At 44.4% G+C, this 15,858-nt stretch overlaps 1 protein-coding gene across 1 annotated transcript in view; it reads left to right on the forward strand.

Annotated features, from left to right (window-relative positions):
* Positions 1-1,430: 1,430 nt before the first annotated feature.
* The window catches only part of ENOSF1 (enolase superfamily member 1), a 29,436-nt gene continuing 15,008 nt past the window's right edge, over positions 1,431-15,858 (forward strand). The window contains exons 1-5 of the mRNA XM_060613385.2: positions 1,431-1,598; positions 7,298-7,406; positions 12,479-12,594; positions 14,560-14,646; positions 15,010-15,036. Coding sequence (XP_060469368.1) covers positions 1,515-1,598; positions 7,298-7,406; positions 12,479-12,594; positions 14,560-14,646; positions 15,010-15,036 — 423 coding nt within the window. The 5' untranslated portion in view covers positions 1,431-1,514. The remainder of the gene's footprint in view (positions 1,599-7,297; positions 7,407-12,478; positions 12,595-14,559; positions 14,647-15,009; positions 15,037-15,858) is intronic.

Below are 15,858 nucleotides of genomic sequence, written 5' to 3' on the forward strand. Positions count from 1 at the left end.
CATGATGCTTAACCGACTGAGCCACTGCAGGCACCCCTCATATTTTAAAGCCATAAAACGAGAAAAATCCAAATGTTTTCTAGAGAGGTGGGGGGGAAACCCCAGCTTATTCTTTAAAGAATGGGACTTAACACTACTTTAAAAAGTATTAATTTGAACTAAGACTTTTATGCAATAAAACCAACATTCAAATTTGAAAGAAAAACAAAGATATCTTCAGAATACAAAGTACTCAATTTATTAACCAGGCCAACAGACCCATTCTGAAAAAGTGAACTGAGCATATATTCTGGCCACCCCTCCCCCCCCCCCCCCCCAAAAAAAAGTGGGTAGAGCAGGACAGGGAAAGAGGAAGTCTAGTTCCATATTAACATTTGAATTTCAGACTTCTCTTGGGAAATGAGCTCTAATTCCCACAGGACCACTGTAAGCTGGAGCTAACTGGCTACTTCTTTAAAAGAGCAAAGGTCGTTAGCTGCAGTCACAGTGGCCTATTGCCTCGCTCCTATTTGCTGTTGGTGCCCACCCCGCCTCCATAGGCATTTGAGTTGATCTAAGCCTTAAGCCAAAGGAATTCTTATCCAATAAGGTTATATGCATCCAGGGGTGACGTGGGCATCCTTGAAAATATCCCTGCCATACCCACAGAAACACAAATTAATAGAATGACATCTACAGCATTGCTTCCCAAACATTTAAATTATTCTCCAAAGCATTTCCCAAAGGTAGGAACTGACGGGCGGTGTGCTGTACTTGAAAGCCAAGGACCAGTGTGCTTTCTAAGCCACAGCTTTCATGTTCCCTTGCGAGTCCCTGCAATCCAGACAACAGAACCCAGGTTTACAGCGAAGACACTCTCTGCCACTTAACTAGCTGTGTGGCCTCGAGCAAGTCACTTAATCTTTCTGAATCTCATTTCTTCACCAATAAAATGAAAATGACCTACAGAGCTAGACGGGATAAGAGGTAATGCATTTAAAACACTCTGCATCAGAAGGGGTGCAATAAATGGTGATCTGCTTCTTAATTTCTCAGGTGGCGAACGGGGGCTGAGGTCACTTAAAGACTCATCAGATTTTCTAGCGTCTCCCCTGGCTGGCCGGCATCTGCCCTCTGACTCAGGTCAGGCGTGGAGCCCGTGGCCCCAATGTGCTTCTAGGCGATCGCACTCTGGTCAGACCCTGCTCCTTCGTCTTGGGCGCCGCTCCCGAGAAGGTCACTTCGCTAGTTTCCCGACGCGGCGCGGGACGTCCTCCTAAGTCTCGGGTCCGCCGCGGCCCAGAGCGAATCGTCGCGAGCGACGTGCGTGGCAGCACGGGGTTGCAGACGCGGCGGGAACCGCTCGGGCGTCCCGGGGAGCCCGGAACCGAGCCTGCCACTCGGGGCCGGCCAAGTTCTCTGTCGCGGCCGTGTGGCCAATCAGCGTCCGCCGGGCCGGGCTCTGCCCCTCCCTCCGCGCACGGGGTCTGAGGCGGAGTCGGCGGCGCGGCCAGCTCCGGGTGCTGGGCCGTGACATGGTGCGTGGCAGGATCTCCAGGCTCTCGGTGCGGGACGTGCGCTTCCCCACGTCGCTGGGGGGCCACGGCTCGGACGCCATGGTAAGCGCTGAGCGACCGCGGGTGCCCTCTCGCCGCGAGGACGCCCAGGCCCCGAGTAGGCGCGGGCAGTCCAGTGGGTCGCGGAGGTTCCCCACTTTGGAACTGTTGCTTTTGCAAAGGCGGAGGCCTGGAAGGGGAATAAAAGTAACCAGAAACTCTCCATCCCCCGGGGCTTTTTCTTTTTTCGCATTTTTTTTTTCTTTTGACGTTTAATATTTCCTGTTTTTGCATTTACGATCCGCATTTTGCTGTAAATAGTAAAATGCCTAAATGCCTAATATGCCAACGACAGCAAAGTGGTTTTGTTGAATCCCCACCAACGAAACCCTAGAACACATTGCTGGCTTCTCTGTACTGAGAGGGGGAGTTCGTGGTGGGGTACTGGCTGTTTTGGGTGGTGATCCTGCCTCTTCCACAACTTGTGTGACGTGGGAAAGACGCTTAACCTCTCTGGGCATCTTGGCCCCATCTGTGAAATGGAGTCACACTGGCTAGGAAACCAAACAAGCTGGTAGTAACTCTGGGTCATGTGAGGGGGGGCTCTTATAAAATTACCGAAACATTGTTGTAAAGGATTTGCCACTCTAGAGAGTTATGCAAATTCCCGTCTTTGGAGATACAGTGAAGGCACAGGCTTTGACCTAAATACTGAAGGGCGTTTTTGCTTATTGAGAGTGTTTAGAGGGACTCCTCCCACCTACCACCGTCTAGTGCAGTGGTTTCCAAATACAGGAAGGCATTTACTGTAGAATAATTTAAGAAATGGAATTTGTCTCTGGGCCCCAGTGTTTTATGACCTCTGGGTCTCCCTGAGGATCCTCATGTGTGAACACATGCTGGGAATTGAGAAACATCCATGTTAGGATAATGGTTACTTGCTCCCTATGTGGAGGGAGAGGAATGAGTACCAGAAGACTCTAATTCATCCTATAATGTTGTGCTTCCTAAGTGGGCGGAGGGCAGGCTGATATCAGTACATGACCTATGCTCTTTGTGTACTGGAAATATTTTTAAAAAATAACTTTCTCATCGGGGCGCCTGGGTGGCTTGGTCGGTTAAGCGTCCGACTTCGGCTCAGGTCATGATCTCACGGTCCGTGAGTTCAAGCCCCGCGTCGGGCTCTGTGCTGACAGCTCAGAGCCTGGAGCCCATTTCAGTTTCTGTGTCTCCCTCTCTCTCTGCCCCTCCCCTGTTCATGCTCTGTCTCTCTCTGTCTCAAAAATAAATAAACGTTAAAAAAAAAATTAAAAAAAAAAAATAACTTTCTCATTAAAAAGTGCCAGCCAAAGTTCTGACATTTAAAAGAATATCTTTTAGGGATGCCTGAGTGACTCAGTTGGTTAAGCATCTGGCTTTTGATTTCGGCTCAAGGCATGATCTCATGGTTTGTGAGTTTGAACCCCACATCAGGCTTTGCACTGACAGCGTGGAGCATGCTTGGGATCCTCTGTCTTCTCTCTCTCTCTCAAAATAAAGAAATAAACTTAAAAAAAAGAATGTCATTTATTCTGAGATTAAGTTATTTCCACTTTTAAAAATCCTTATGTGTTCTTATATTATGGTAAATGACTTAAAAAAACACCCAGTTGGCAATCCTTGGTGGATCTCCAAATGCTTGACATTTCCCTGCCTTGTAAAATTCAAACACCTGAGCTAGTGCAACCACCTTTACCTCTCTGAGGTGTAGCAGCTGTGGGTAAACAACTCATTCTCTCTAAGCCTCGGCTATCTTCTCCATATGTGAGTATGATAGTATCTACTTCGTGCATTAAATGAGATGCCTGTAAAGTGCTTGACACAGAGTAAGCCATCAAAAAGTGTTGGCTGTAATTACTATTTACATATGAGGAAACTAAAGCAGAAAGGGGCTCTGGCCTAGATTTTTCTCTGCTTTGAATTTGTGAAGTGTTAAAGTAGCCTGGTGTACTGTAGAATAATTTAAGAAATGGAATTTGTCCCTGGGCCTGAGTGGTTTATGTCCTCTGGGTCAGGAGAGGTTATCTAATACCTGTATTGCAAACTCATAAATACTTAAGTATTTATCTTCCAGAGATATGGGGTGTGTTGTGTGCTGATTCTTAGGTGCCTTCTTAACAGAATGTGCTATTTTGCACTTCTTGGTGGTACTGCTTCCCGTGCCCTCGCGGCTTGCTGAACTCAGCAATTCAGCTGTGTTCAGCACTTAGCAGAGTGAGTCTTCCTAATCAGAAGTAGGATATATTCATGAAGTCCCCAAGTCTGTTAGAGGTAAGGGATTCCACTGTGATTTCTTTTTTTTTTTTAATCTGCCTTTTAGGAAAACTGGAGTGCTCAAGGCTGGGTGGTACTTACAAGTTGCTTGCTTGTCTAGGCACTCATCAAGTTTCCAGAAGCCCCGGGGCTATGGGCTCACAGCCCAGCTCCGGCTGACCCTACCACTTCCTAAGCATACTTTTCCTCTCCTTTCCCCATTATCTGCTGAGCTCCCTCGAGTGCCTGTGTCAGACCACTCCACTCTTTTGCTGCTCTGGCTCCTTTTCCTGCACCCCCAGCAGTTAGAAGACTGCCCACTGCATCACCCAGAAGACTGAAAACAAATGCACCCTTAACCCCATCTCCCCCCATTAGTCTCCAGACCAACCCTCTCGTCTTTCTTTCCCTTTATCCTGTAAGTCCTATCCTCCCAAACTAATCTATTCTGTGTCCCCATTCCCACCCCTTTTGACTCCCAAGGCCCCCATTCTTCTCCCCTCCCTCTCCATCCAGTATTTTCTTCTTTAGTCTCTTTTTCCAGTGGTTCCTTTTCTGTCCCACATAGACAGGGATTCCCATTTTGGAATTACCTTTCCTTGACCCTAACACCTCTACTTCATTCTTTGTCTGCTCCTTTCCCACTACACGCTAAGTTACTGGTTCATTCCTGTTGGCCTCTGACCTTTACATTTACTTCCTCCTTCATCTGTAATCAACTTTTGTCTCCTTCCTTCTCTTGGGATTGACGTTATTTCTGCTTCCACGGTCCTTACCCCTGGTCTGCATGTCATGTTGTCTGCTGAGCCTCCTCTTCCTGCCATCATTCTGCCCCCGGCTGGCTTCTGCTGCTTCCTGTACTGATCCCCTTCTTCCCTCTGCAAAGCTCAGGCTTCAAGGCTGCTCCCTGCTCCCTTCCCTCCACTCCCCCTCCACCCCTGTCTCATTGCACACTCCCAGTAAGACACCCCCCCCCCTCCCCTCTGTGTTGACGGGTTCAGTGCCCCCTTGTAGGCCAATGATTCCTGATCTCATTTCTGGATCTCCCCTCTCCAGAACCCAGTGGTCAAACCAGGGTGTCACCAATCCTGAAACACACTTCAGTCTTTCCCTTTTCTTTTCTTTTCTTTTCTTTTCTTTTCTTTAAAAAAATATTTTTTATTTGCAAGAGAAGAGAGTGCAAGTGGGAGAAGGGGCAGAGAGGGAGAGAGAGAGAGAGAGAGAGAGAGAGAGAGAGAGAGAGAGAGAGAATCCTAAGCAGGCTCTGCACCATTAGCTCAGAGCCCAGTACAGGGCTTCAACTCATGAACCGTGAGATCACAAACCTAAGCTGAAACCAAGAGTGGGACACTTACCCAACTGAGCCACCCAGGCACCCCAGTCTTTCCCTTTTTTGTCTCTTCACTGCCACTGTCACGCAAGTATTCTCTCCCGACTTGCAGGTCCTTCGTGCCCTCCCCCACTGCTGCAAAGCTCCCCATCCTCAACCTGCTGACTCAAGGTTCTATTTTCATCATAAAGCCTCCTCCAGCCTTGAGTGCATTCAGCTGATGGTGCTCTCTGCCTGGCTTCCTTAGTCTGCATTTCTCCCAGAGACTTATGTCCTGCCTCATGTTAGTAGAGTTTGTGTAACCCTGGCTTCTAAACTGTAACTTTCTTAAGGGCATACATGTCTGTGCCAGGTCAGCCCTCTGCACAGTCTCTGATACACAGCTCAGCAACCCTTCACACCCAGTGCCCCCCTCCGCACTAGGCTTTGATGCCAGACAAAGACCTCCTGTCCACTGTGTGTGCCTTCTCCCCTTCCCTGAATATGGGGATTTCAATTCTGCCTCTTTAAACTCAAGTTTCCTCATCTGTCAGGGATAATAGCACCTACTTTATAATATTGTTGTGAGGATTAAGTTAAGTGGCTTTTGAAACAGTGTGCCAGAACAACAAATGTTCTGTAATAATAACAATAGTAATAATAAAAACAGTAATAAATTGTCATCGTCCAGTCTTCAGTAGTTGCACCGTGCATTCCTTTTTGATGCATTTGGATCTTCTGCCTGGCTTTGGGGGTCTCCATTATCTGCCCCCTCACCCCCTATGCAGGCTTGTCTCCATTCACTTGCCACCCAGTGCCTCAGGGGCCTTGTCCTCCTCTGTCTCCCAGGTTTTGGGGTTTCGTATTGCTCCCCCTTGCCCACATGCCTTCATCTGTCCCTTTGTCCATCCCATTGTCTTCATTCCCTGCTTCCCCTCCTCTTTCCCTCTTGCCCTTCTGTGGTACTTCTGGCTGACCACGTATTAGCACCTTACCTTGTACTGTCCTAGAACTGCCCTCGCCTGGTTCTTGTGTGTTGGCTTCTTCTCCTCACTCTGTGAGAGATTTCTAGAGACAGACTGATTTTTTTCACCTCTGCATCTCCCATATTGACAAGTAGTGTTGAGTTTCATAATAGTCTGTCAGTAAACACTTATCAAAATACCATTGTTAGTAGAAAGTTAAAAAACAAAGAACAGGCTAATTTGTTTTGAAGTTTTATTCTTTGTTTTCCCCCAGTGATTTCCTTGACCTGTGCCATTGTCTTTTCAGCCCTGCTGCAAATTGCAACAAAGATAAGCTCAATTTTCTGTGAGGCTTTCTGAAACCTTGGCTGCTTCCATTTGCAGCTACTTGTGGGGCTCAGTCAGTTGAGTGTCTGCCTCTTGATTTCAGCTGCGGTCATGATCTCAGGGTCTTGGATTGAGCCCCACATTGGTATGGAGGCTGCTCAAGATTCTCTTCCTCTTTCTCCCCCTTTGACCCTCTCCCCCACTTATGCTCTCTCAAAAAAAAAAACAAAACTAAACTAAACGAAAAAAACAACCCCAAGCAAAACAAAACAAAAACCTTGTGAATATAGCTCTGCTCAGACAGTTGAGAGAGGTAGTTTAGGTGAAAACTCTGGATTAAAATCTAAGCTGATCATCAGAAAACTCCGGATTAAAATCTAAGCTGATCATTGCAAGTTTGCAATTTGTCTAATTGCAAACTGACACTAAAAATGGACATGTTGCCCTTGTTAAAATAATATGGATCTTTCAGAAGGACTTTCCCTTTGTCCATTTAGAACTCCTGCAGAAAATGGGGTACACCAAGGGGTCTATCGAATTGGAGCTCGTCTTGCATGTCCCCTGTTGCATTTTTAAAAAGTTTTTTGTTTATTTTTGAGAGAGATAGAGTGAACAGGGGAGGGGCAGAGAGAGGGAGACACAGAATCTGAACCAGGCTCCACGCTCTGAGTTGTCAGCACAGAGCCCGACATGGAGCTTGAACTCACAAACCGTGAGACATTCATGACCTGAGCCAAGGTCAGATGCTTAACCGACTGAGCTGCCCAGGCACCCCTCCTGTTGCATTTCCTATTCTTATGTGATGTTCTGAGGTGTACGTTTGGATTCCTCACATTTGCCTTGTGGGACGGGGTGCATTTTTCCTGCAGCACACAGACCCTGATTATTCGGCTGCGTATGTTGTCTTAGAGACCGATGCGGAAGACGGGCTCAAAGGGTATGGAATTACCTTCACTCTGGGAAAAGGCACGGAAGTTGGTGAGTTGACCCTTCTCTTAAGTTTCCAGAATGCTTAATTTGCACTTAGATTCCAGTGGTGACCTTACTTTTCTCTGTATGTACATTGCTCAAGGTGAGTAAAAACAGTGTTTCATAGTTTGTTTCATTGGGAGAAAAGGTGGCAGAACTTGGCCCTTCTCCTCGCAGTCATCGATGGACTGCGGGAATATCTGTGAATCTCAGCCTGTTTCTCTGTCTGAGCTAGGCCCGGGGGCGGGGGGTGATGGTGGCTGAGGGACACCAGAAGGACCAACGGGCATTCATGTGGAGAGGCTTATTGTGATGTGCACAGTGAGCCCCTCGTTCTTCAAAGTACTTCACACCAAGTGGTTTCAAGTTCACTGCTTTTCATGGCAGAAGGGCCTCTGGCTGCCTGGGTTCGGAGCTGTCATCTGGGGAAAGCTGGTTGTGCAGGAGGCACATTGAGCCACGAGTGAAGTCATTCTCTCAGAGCTGGAGAGAGCTCAGTGGTGGTCTTGAGGCCCCTCACATTTTAGAAATAAAGAAACAGAGACCCAGACAGCTGCTCAGCTAGCCCCACAGAACTCCTGACTGCCTAAAGTGCTTTCTTTCCACATTTAAATACCAGTTGTTTGTTTCATTTTTTTTTTGAAGTACATAATCCACACACAAGGTACAAAATTCAAGAAGTAAAAAAAGATGACCTTTGCCAGTCAATTTCCATGGATCATTAGGATCTGAAACCAAATTATGATAGTTGATGAGTGAGGATCTAGGAAGGAAACAGATTCTCTAACTTTGGTGGTGATACGACAGCTCTTCCATGGGTACTTGCACTGTCGGCTCTCCCTACATGTAAAGTGGAAGACTTGCCCCACTGAAAGATTCTAATATTGTCAAGCAGATGAAAGGAGTGTGTGTGTGTGTGTGTGTGTGTGTGTGTGTGTGTGTGTGTGTGTGTAGGAAGGACAAGGGAACCTTTCTTGAACTTTAACAGAAACGATTGTGCAGTGAGGACAGTTCTTAACTTTTATTTTGTTTTATTTTTATTATTTTTTAAGTAGGCCCCATGTCCAGCATGGAGCCCAACATGAGGCTTGAACTCCTGACCCTGAGATAAAAACCTGAGCAGAGATCAAGAGTCTGACACTTAAACTGACTGAACCACCCAGCTGCCCCTAGAAGGACACTTTTTTAAAACTTGGTGCAAGTTAGGGGTGCCTAGGGGCTCACTCGGTTAAGTGTTCATCTCAGGTCATGATCTCGCATTTCACATTTTGTGAGTTAGATTCTTGCCTTGGGCTCTGTCTTGACAGCTCAGAGCCTGGAGCCTGCAGCCTGCTTTGGATTCTTTGTCTTCCTCTCTCTCTCTGCCCCTCCCCCACTCATGCTTGAGCGCTCAAGCTCTCTCTCTCTCTCTCAAAAAGAAGTAAACATTAAAAAAAAAATAAAAGACTTGGTACAAGTTAAACAGAGAGAGGGTTAGTTCATTTTCCAGGAGGGCTGTGGGCAGCTTCAGAACAGAGGTGAGGCTTTGAGATTCGTCTTGAAGGGTAGCTAGGACTTTGCCAGGTAGCAGGAGACTCAGCAGTGATTTCCTGTCCCCCTCCCCATTAAGTCAACCATTTGCTGTTAATGTTTTTCCAAAGGCAGTGACCGCTGGCCACAATAGGTTTGTGAGCTGTGTGTCAGCTTTGCCCGCAACTTTAATGGTCTCTGGTGTAAGTTGAGTGCTTTATGAAGCTGTCTTCTCCATATTGCAGACCATATAGGGTGGCCCCCAAAGGTTGCGTAAAACTCAGCAAGCTTACAAAATATGTTATGGGATGGACCATTGGAACCATTCTGGTAATAGCCGAGACTTTGAACTTTGCTGACTGGGGCACACAGTATGGGGACCCTGCACGTGTTTTGTGCTCACTGGGACTTGATATAGGAGACAGGAGGCTCCCCCTCTCTGGTTGCTGAGCTCTGTGCTTTGGGCCTTCATGGACCTCTGCCTCCTCCATTCCCATCCCCTCCCAGCTGTCCTGATGGACATCTCAGCCAGGGAGATGCCATCTCTATATGTCTATAATAAATGCTTCTTTTGCGGTGATGTAGTTGGCTTCCGGAGCCTTTTTCAGACCACAATATGACAGAACACATTTTAACTTTATGGGCTTTTTAAAGTTTATTTATTTATTTAGAGAGAGGGAGAAAGGGGAGAGTTCACAAGAGAGGGGGAAGGGCAGAGAGAGAGAAAGAGAATTCCAAGGCTTTCTGCCAGCGCAGAGCCCCAACACAGGGCTCCAGCTCCTGAACTGCATGCGAGATGACGACCTGAACCAAAATCAAGAGTCGGACGCTTGATCAACTGAGCCACCCAGGTGCCCCCGTTTTAGCTTTAAACTTGCTCCCTATTTCAGGTGATTCATCGCAGTCTCACTGAATGTGTTACATGGCATTTGCATTCAAGTTGAAAAAACATTCAAACATTCCATTAGCACATCACGGTTCTCCTGCACTTTTACCAGCTTACTTACCTGTGCATTCATTTATGATTAGAAAAAGAGAAAAAATAGTGCTTTCCTCATTACTGTGAAGATAGTGCTTGTTTGCGTGTGTGAGAGAGACAGGAAGGGAGGGTTACAGTTATTTTTTTAATGTATAGAAGACACCAATATAGTTCTTAAAAAAATAGAAGAAAAAAAGATGAAGAAAGAAGAATTTCTAAAGAGACAAAAAACAGCCATAAGGGTTCACACCAGCCCTCAGGCTCAGACACCCATGGTCATCCATCGGCCTTACTGACTTGTCCTTTCTGTGCCAGAGGGTGGCAGGGAGTTAGTCAGCAAGACGTGCCTTCAGTGACCAGTTTTTTCCAGATGAATTTCCCACCCATGGCATCAAAGCAAACCTGAGGCAGACTGTCCTGTACACTGGATGACCACCACTACCGAGATTTCTGTCGAATGCACCCAATTTTAGTTACTTTCTTGCAGTGCCCTCCTTTTGAGCAAGGAAAATCTGTGCTATAGATGAATACATTAGTGCTGCTTATGCATCTCTTAGAGCTGTGAAAGGTGAGCTCATCCTCAACTTTGTTAAGGGCATTTTCCATGTGGGGCAAACCAGAGGTATGCTTCATCAGTGGTTTCTAGCAGCTGTCTCATCAACGAGATGGAGGTTTTAACTAGATGATGGTATATACCTCTTTGTGAGTTGCTGACTGGCTCTTCAGATGTCTTTAATCCTAGAGCACCAACCATCAAGGTGTGAGAAGGATTCTGTCTTCTCACAGTTCTAGGGAATGCATATCTGAACTGGAATGATTCTATAGCCCTTAACAGAAGCCCTAGAGAACATGCAATGGTTGCTCCAGCCCTAAGGCTACATTTGAGAGCAGGTGTGCATTCATGTATGAACACTGTTCCACATAGAAGCCGGGCGCATCCTGACAGCTTGTTTCAGATATGTCAGAGGTCTTTCTCCTAGGATCTGGAGGATAGTAAAACTGCACCAGTAGTTAGTAGAACAGCTATCCTATGAAATGACCTGAGTAATAATCACAGAAATGGCAACACCAAACAACAAATTTATCAAAAAAAATTTATAACAAATTAATTGCTTTGGGGCTAGATGATTTGATTATTTTGGTCATTTATGTGTACTAATTGTTTTCTAGCATGACTGAAGGGTAGAAGGGTCTTTCCAATTCAATCTGTTACTTATTCTTCATCTGAAATAATACAATAAAGCCTTTTTAAGTAAAATACGAAAAAAAAAAGGATGGTAATTCTGAGCCAAATTAAATTTGACCTTCAAATTACTTAAGAAAACATATAGTGGGGTTCCTGGGTAGCTCAGTAGGTTAAACATCCGACTCTTGATTCAGCTCAGGTCATGGTCAAACAGTTCATGAGATCTAGCCCCATGTTGAGCTCTGAGCTGATAGCCCGGAGCCTGCTTGGGATTTCACACTCCCTGTCTCTCTGACCCTCTCCTGCTCATACTCATTCTCAAAATAAATAAACTTTTTCTCTCTCTTTCTCAAAATAAATAAACTTAAAACATAGTATATCATAAATCAATAGGAAAAATTAAATCTTTAAGAAAAGTGTTTTCATGTACTTTAACATTTTACTGTTAAGTATTGTTTATTTCAAATTCGTTTCATCTTTAGTAGTGTGTTATAGTGTGACTTCAAGATATTTTCTATGCTTGACAATAATTGGAAAGTACCTCTTTTTTTTTACTTTTATTTTTTTTAACTTTAGAGAAAGAGCATGCCAGAGGGGCAGAGAGAGAGAGAGAGAGTTTCTCATCCAAGCAGGCCCCAAGCTCAGCACAGAACCTGATGCCAGAGCTCAATCCCAGGACCCTGGGATCATGACCTGAGCCAAAATCAAGAGTTAGATGCTTAACCAACTGAGCCACTCAGGCGCTTCCCCCCACTGCTTTTTTTTTTTTTTAATTTGATAAATCAGTCTCTTTATTCCTTAGGAACAATGAAATAGAGAAGTTTGATTTTGAAAATGACTGGACACTTTATAAAGTGAACAAGAAAATATATTGGGAATAGGATTTAAATTTTCATATCAAAAAATAAAATAAACTTTCATACCTATGGTTCAGTTTTTCAAATGGCAACCATTCAAAATGTGTTTGCTCTACTCAGATATTAAGCTCAGTGTATGGATTAACAGCTGTATTATATATGTGGTATTATTTATGACAAACCCAAAAGACATATTTGAGGCAGTATTTAAAAACATGTACCTTTAGGGGCACCTGGGTGGCTCAGTCAGCTCAGGTCATTATTCTTACGGTTTGTGGGATCGAGCCCAGCGTCAAGCTCTGTGCTGGCAGTGGGGAGCCTGCTTGAGATTCTCTCTCTCTCCCTCTCTCTGCCCCTCCACTGCTCTCACTCACTCTGTCTCTCTCTGTCTCTCTCTCAAAATAAATGAACTTTAAAAACAAAACAAAACATGTACCTTTTGTATTTAAAGTTTCTTTCATAAAATCCCACAGTAGTTGTGGTGTTTTCACGTCTTAATTTATTGGCATCATACCAAGACATACCCAAGAATTGAATCCTTATTTAATAGTTGCCTGTGCTGTGAATGCCCTCGCCCACCATGTGCTTAACAAGGACCTCGGGGACATCGTTGGTGACTTCAGAGGCTTCTACAGGCAGCTCACCAGTGATGGGCAGCTCAGATGGGTAAAGGACCTAATTTTTAAAATGTTCTTACAAGTAATATTACTAAGGTCTAAGATGTGCTTTGATTGCAACAAATGTGAAAACAGAGACAGGCTTACAATTTTAAGGTAAAACACTATTAAATTAGGGCTTCAGCCATTTAGACAATCAGTGTTTTGAGGTAATTGATATTCCTTTCTGTAAGACTTGAATCTGGATATATTTGGATACTGAGAGCTATCTCTGCCCTATGGACCTCATCTCTACTTGAATGGAAGAAGTGTTCTAGACACTCTAGAAGATAAAGTACTGAATAGGCATCCTTTCTGGGTCAGAGGTAATGTGGGTGGCATTAGAGTTGGGGGAGGAAGTTATTAAAGCCAGAAACATAAGAGAAGAGCAAAGTTAAAAAGATGGAGATCGGAGCACTTTTACATGTATAGGTCTATATTTTGAGCCCTAAGTTCAAGGCATGAGAAGAGTGAGGCTCTAGAGAAAGGATTCTGTCACAGTAAGATCAGTCCAATAACTGGGACCTTGCCCTTGTCTCCCAACATCAGCTCTATTTTTTATTAACTCTGCTCAGTTTCTCATCTATGCACATAGAAAGGCACAGGGAAGGCATTCTGTGTTGCCTTGGATTTCATTTTTAACTTTCTGCAAAGCAAGTTGAACTTACTTTTGAAGGCATTCCCTTGAAGAAGTCCCCACTGGCCAAATCTGGGACAATTCAAGGATCAAAATAAATTTGTTAGTAATGGCTTATAGCTCATTGAATAACATAAGAATCCATGAGTGCATTCAGGTAGTAAACAAGCAGCTAGGGAAAGCCTGTCATTATAATAGAACAGAAGAACGTAAAAGGAATGATAACGTTTGACAATCACTGTATTGCAAACATTGTAGCCATAGCTCATTGAGGCAAGAATGATCAATGGATGCCCCAATTTGGGGACAATAGTAATCTTACACTGTGAGGTTACCATTTTCCCTAAGTAAGAGCCCAGTGGACACTGACTTACCTAAGTGCTAAAAGATACTAGCCCTAATAAAAAACCAAAAGGACATTATTGCTTACTTAGAATTTGTGCCAAAAAAGTATGACCTGAATCCCAGTCTGAGGAACACTGTTACAAGTCAACCAGCCCATGTGCTTTAAAAATGTCAACAGCATCTTGACAGCATTCTTAACAGTATTCTTAAAAAAATAAGAAAAACGTTTCCAGATAAAGGGGGACTGAAGAGACAGAACAACCAAATGCAATGTTAATAAAATAAAGTACGTTATTGAGACAATTGGCAGAATTTGATTATGGACTGTTTTAGGCAATAGTATTCTTATCAATGTTATATTCCCTGAATCTGATCATTGTACTGTGGTTATGTGAGAAAATGTCCTTGTTTTTATGACCTACACACAGAAGTATTTAGGGTTCCAGGAGCATGATATTTGCAACTTAAATGGTTCAGTAAAATCAATTGTGTATATATATTATGTGTGTGTGTGTGCACACACACACACAATATATATATATATATAATATTTGTCTGTATATGCATACACAGAAAGAGAGTTGGGGGTAATATACAGGAGTTTTTTGTACTGTTCTTGCAACTTTTCTATAGGTTAGAAACTATTAAAAAAAAAAAAAAAAAAGCATGGGGCACCTGGGTGTCTCAGTCAGTTGAGCACCTGACTCTTGATTTTGGCTCTGGTCATGATCCCATGATTGTGAGATCAGGCTTCATGCTCAGCGTGGAGCCTGCTTGGGATTCTCTCTCAATCCCTCTGCTCCTCTCCCCACCCTGCCCCCAACCTCTAAAATTTAAAAAAAAAAAAAAGTTTTTTATAGTATATTAAAAAAGCTTAACCTCTTTGTGAGCTTTTATTGATGGCTTTTAACTCTTGAAATGTGTCCCTGGCTAGGAGACCTAACTATCTCTTTCATGTCTAAGAATTGCTGGTGTATTTTGCTTCCTAACCAGATTGGTCCTGAGAAAGGTGTTGTGCATCTGGCAACCGCGGCTGTTCTCAACGCTGTGTGGGACCTGTGGGCCAAGCAGGAGGGAAAGGTAACTCACTGGAGGAGCACTTGCAGGAGCTCTGTGGAATAATCCAACACGTGGCAGAGGACTAAATAGTTCCTCTACGAGCAGCCTTCTAAAGACCAAAGACGCAGGCCTCCAAAAGCAATGTGGAAATTTGTTTGATGTGTTTTCTCCGTGGCAGTAGTTAGGAAACCATAGGAGTAGGTTAGAAAGGGCTGAGAAAGAAATGCGAGAGCAGCAGAGGTGAGGAGTCAGGAGGCAGCATTAGAGATCCGGGTGTGCCCATGGGCTGGTGGGCAGGTGTTTGAAAGTGAGAGTTTGAGTTTACTTTCAGGGGAAAAAGTGGGCACTTTACACATGATTTAAAATTCTTTTTTTTTCCCCAAGCCTCTGTGGAAGTTACTTGTTGATATGGTAAGTGAATTCTTTAACGTTAAACAATTATAATAGTGTTGCAGTATAAATGAGATGGATTTCGTGGATTACTTGCCTTTTGTAAAGCAGCAAATATATTCAGAATTGTCTGTGGATCGCCATAGTGATGGTAAAGTAAAACCCCAGTAAACCCTAATATTTCTTTTCTGGTATTTGAGGTAACAGCTGGGTGTGCCCACACACAGTGGTCCATGGGAAGCACTGAGTTTGGGTCCTGCCTCCCCCACTGTGGAGGCTTCACATGTAATGCAAATTCTCTGAGCCTCTGTTTCCCAATTATGAAAAGGGGATAATCATCACTTCTCTGAGAACCTAATAGAATTGGTTGAAAGACCAAATGATAAAAGTGTTTCACAAACTCTGAAGAGCAAGATGTTATTATTAAGATGTCATCTGGTCACTTTGAATTTAGAGTGTTGTGGTCTCCATTATCTGATTCCGGAAGAGAAGGAGCCAAACGCTGAAGATAGGTACCTCTGTGTTTCCTTCTTCCTTGTCCTGTTTGTGGCAGGGAAGAGTGCCTGCCAGGGGAGGAGGAAAAAAAGCTGGGCAATGGGCAAGTTAAGGAGGGTGACCTTCAGACCCAGGCAGACCTGGCTTTGAATGTGGGCTCCTCTACTTTCTGGCAGGTTGACCTGAGGCATGTCACTTAATCTCTTTGAGCATCAGCTGCCTTAGGGTGATGTCTTATGTGGTCACTAAAATCCTGGTAGCCAGCAGATGAAGGCCCTGTTATTATTTGACATCACCATTTGGGAAAAACAAAGAACACCTTGGCTTTGAAGACTGTTGGTCAGCAGA

The sequence above is a fragment of the Panthera onca genome, chromosome D3, assembly GCF_046562875.1.
Source record: "Panthera onca isolate mPanOnc1 chromosome D3, mPanOnc1 haplotype 2, whole genome shotgun sequence".
Classification (NCBI taxonomy): domain Eukaryota; kingdom Metazoa; phylum Chordata; class Mammalia; order Carnivora; family Felidae; genus Panthera; species Panthera onca.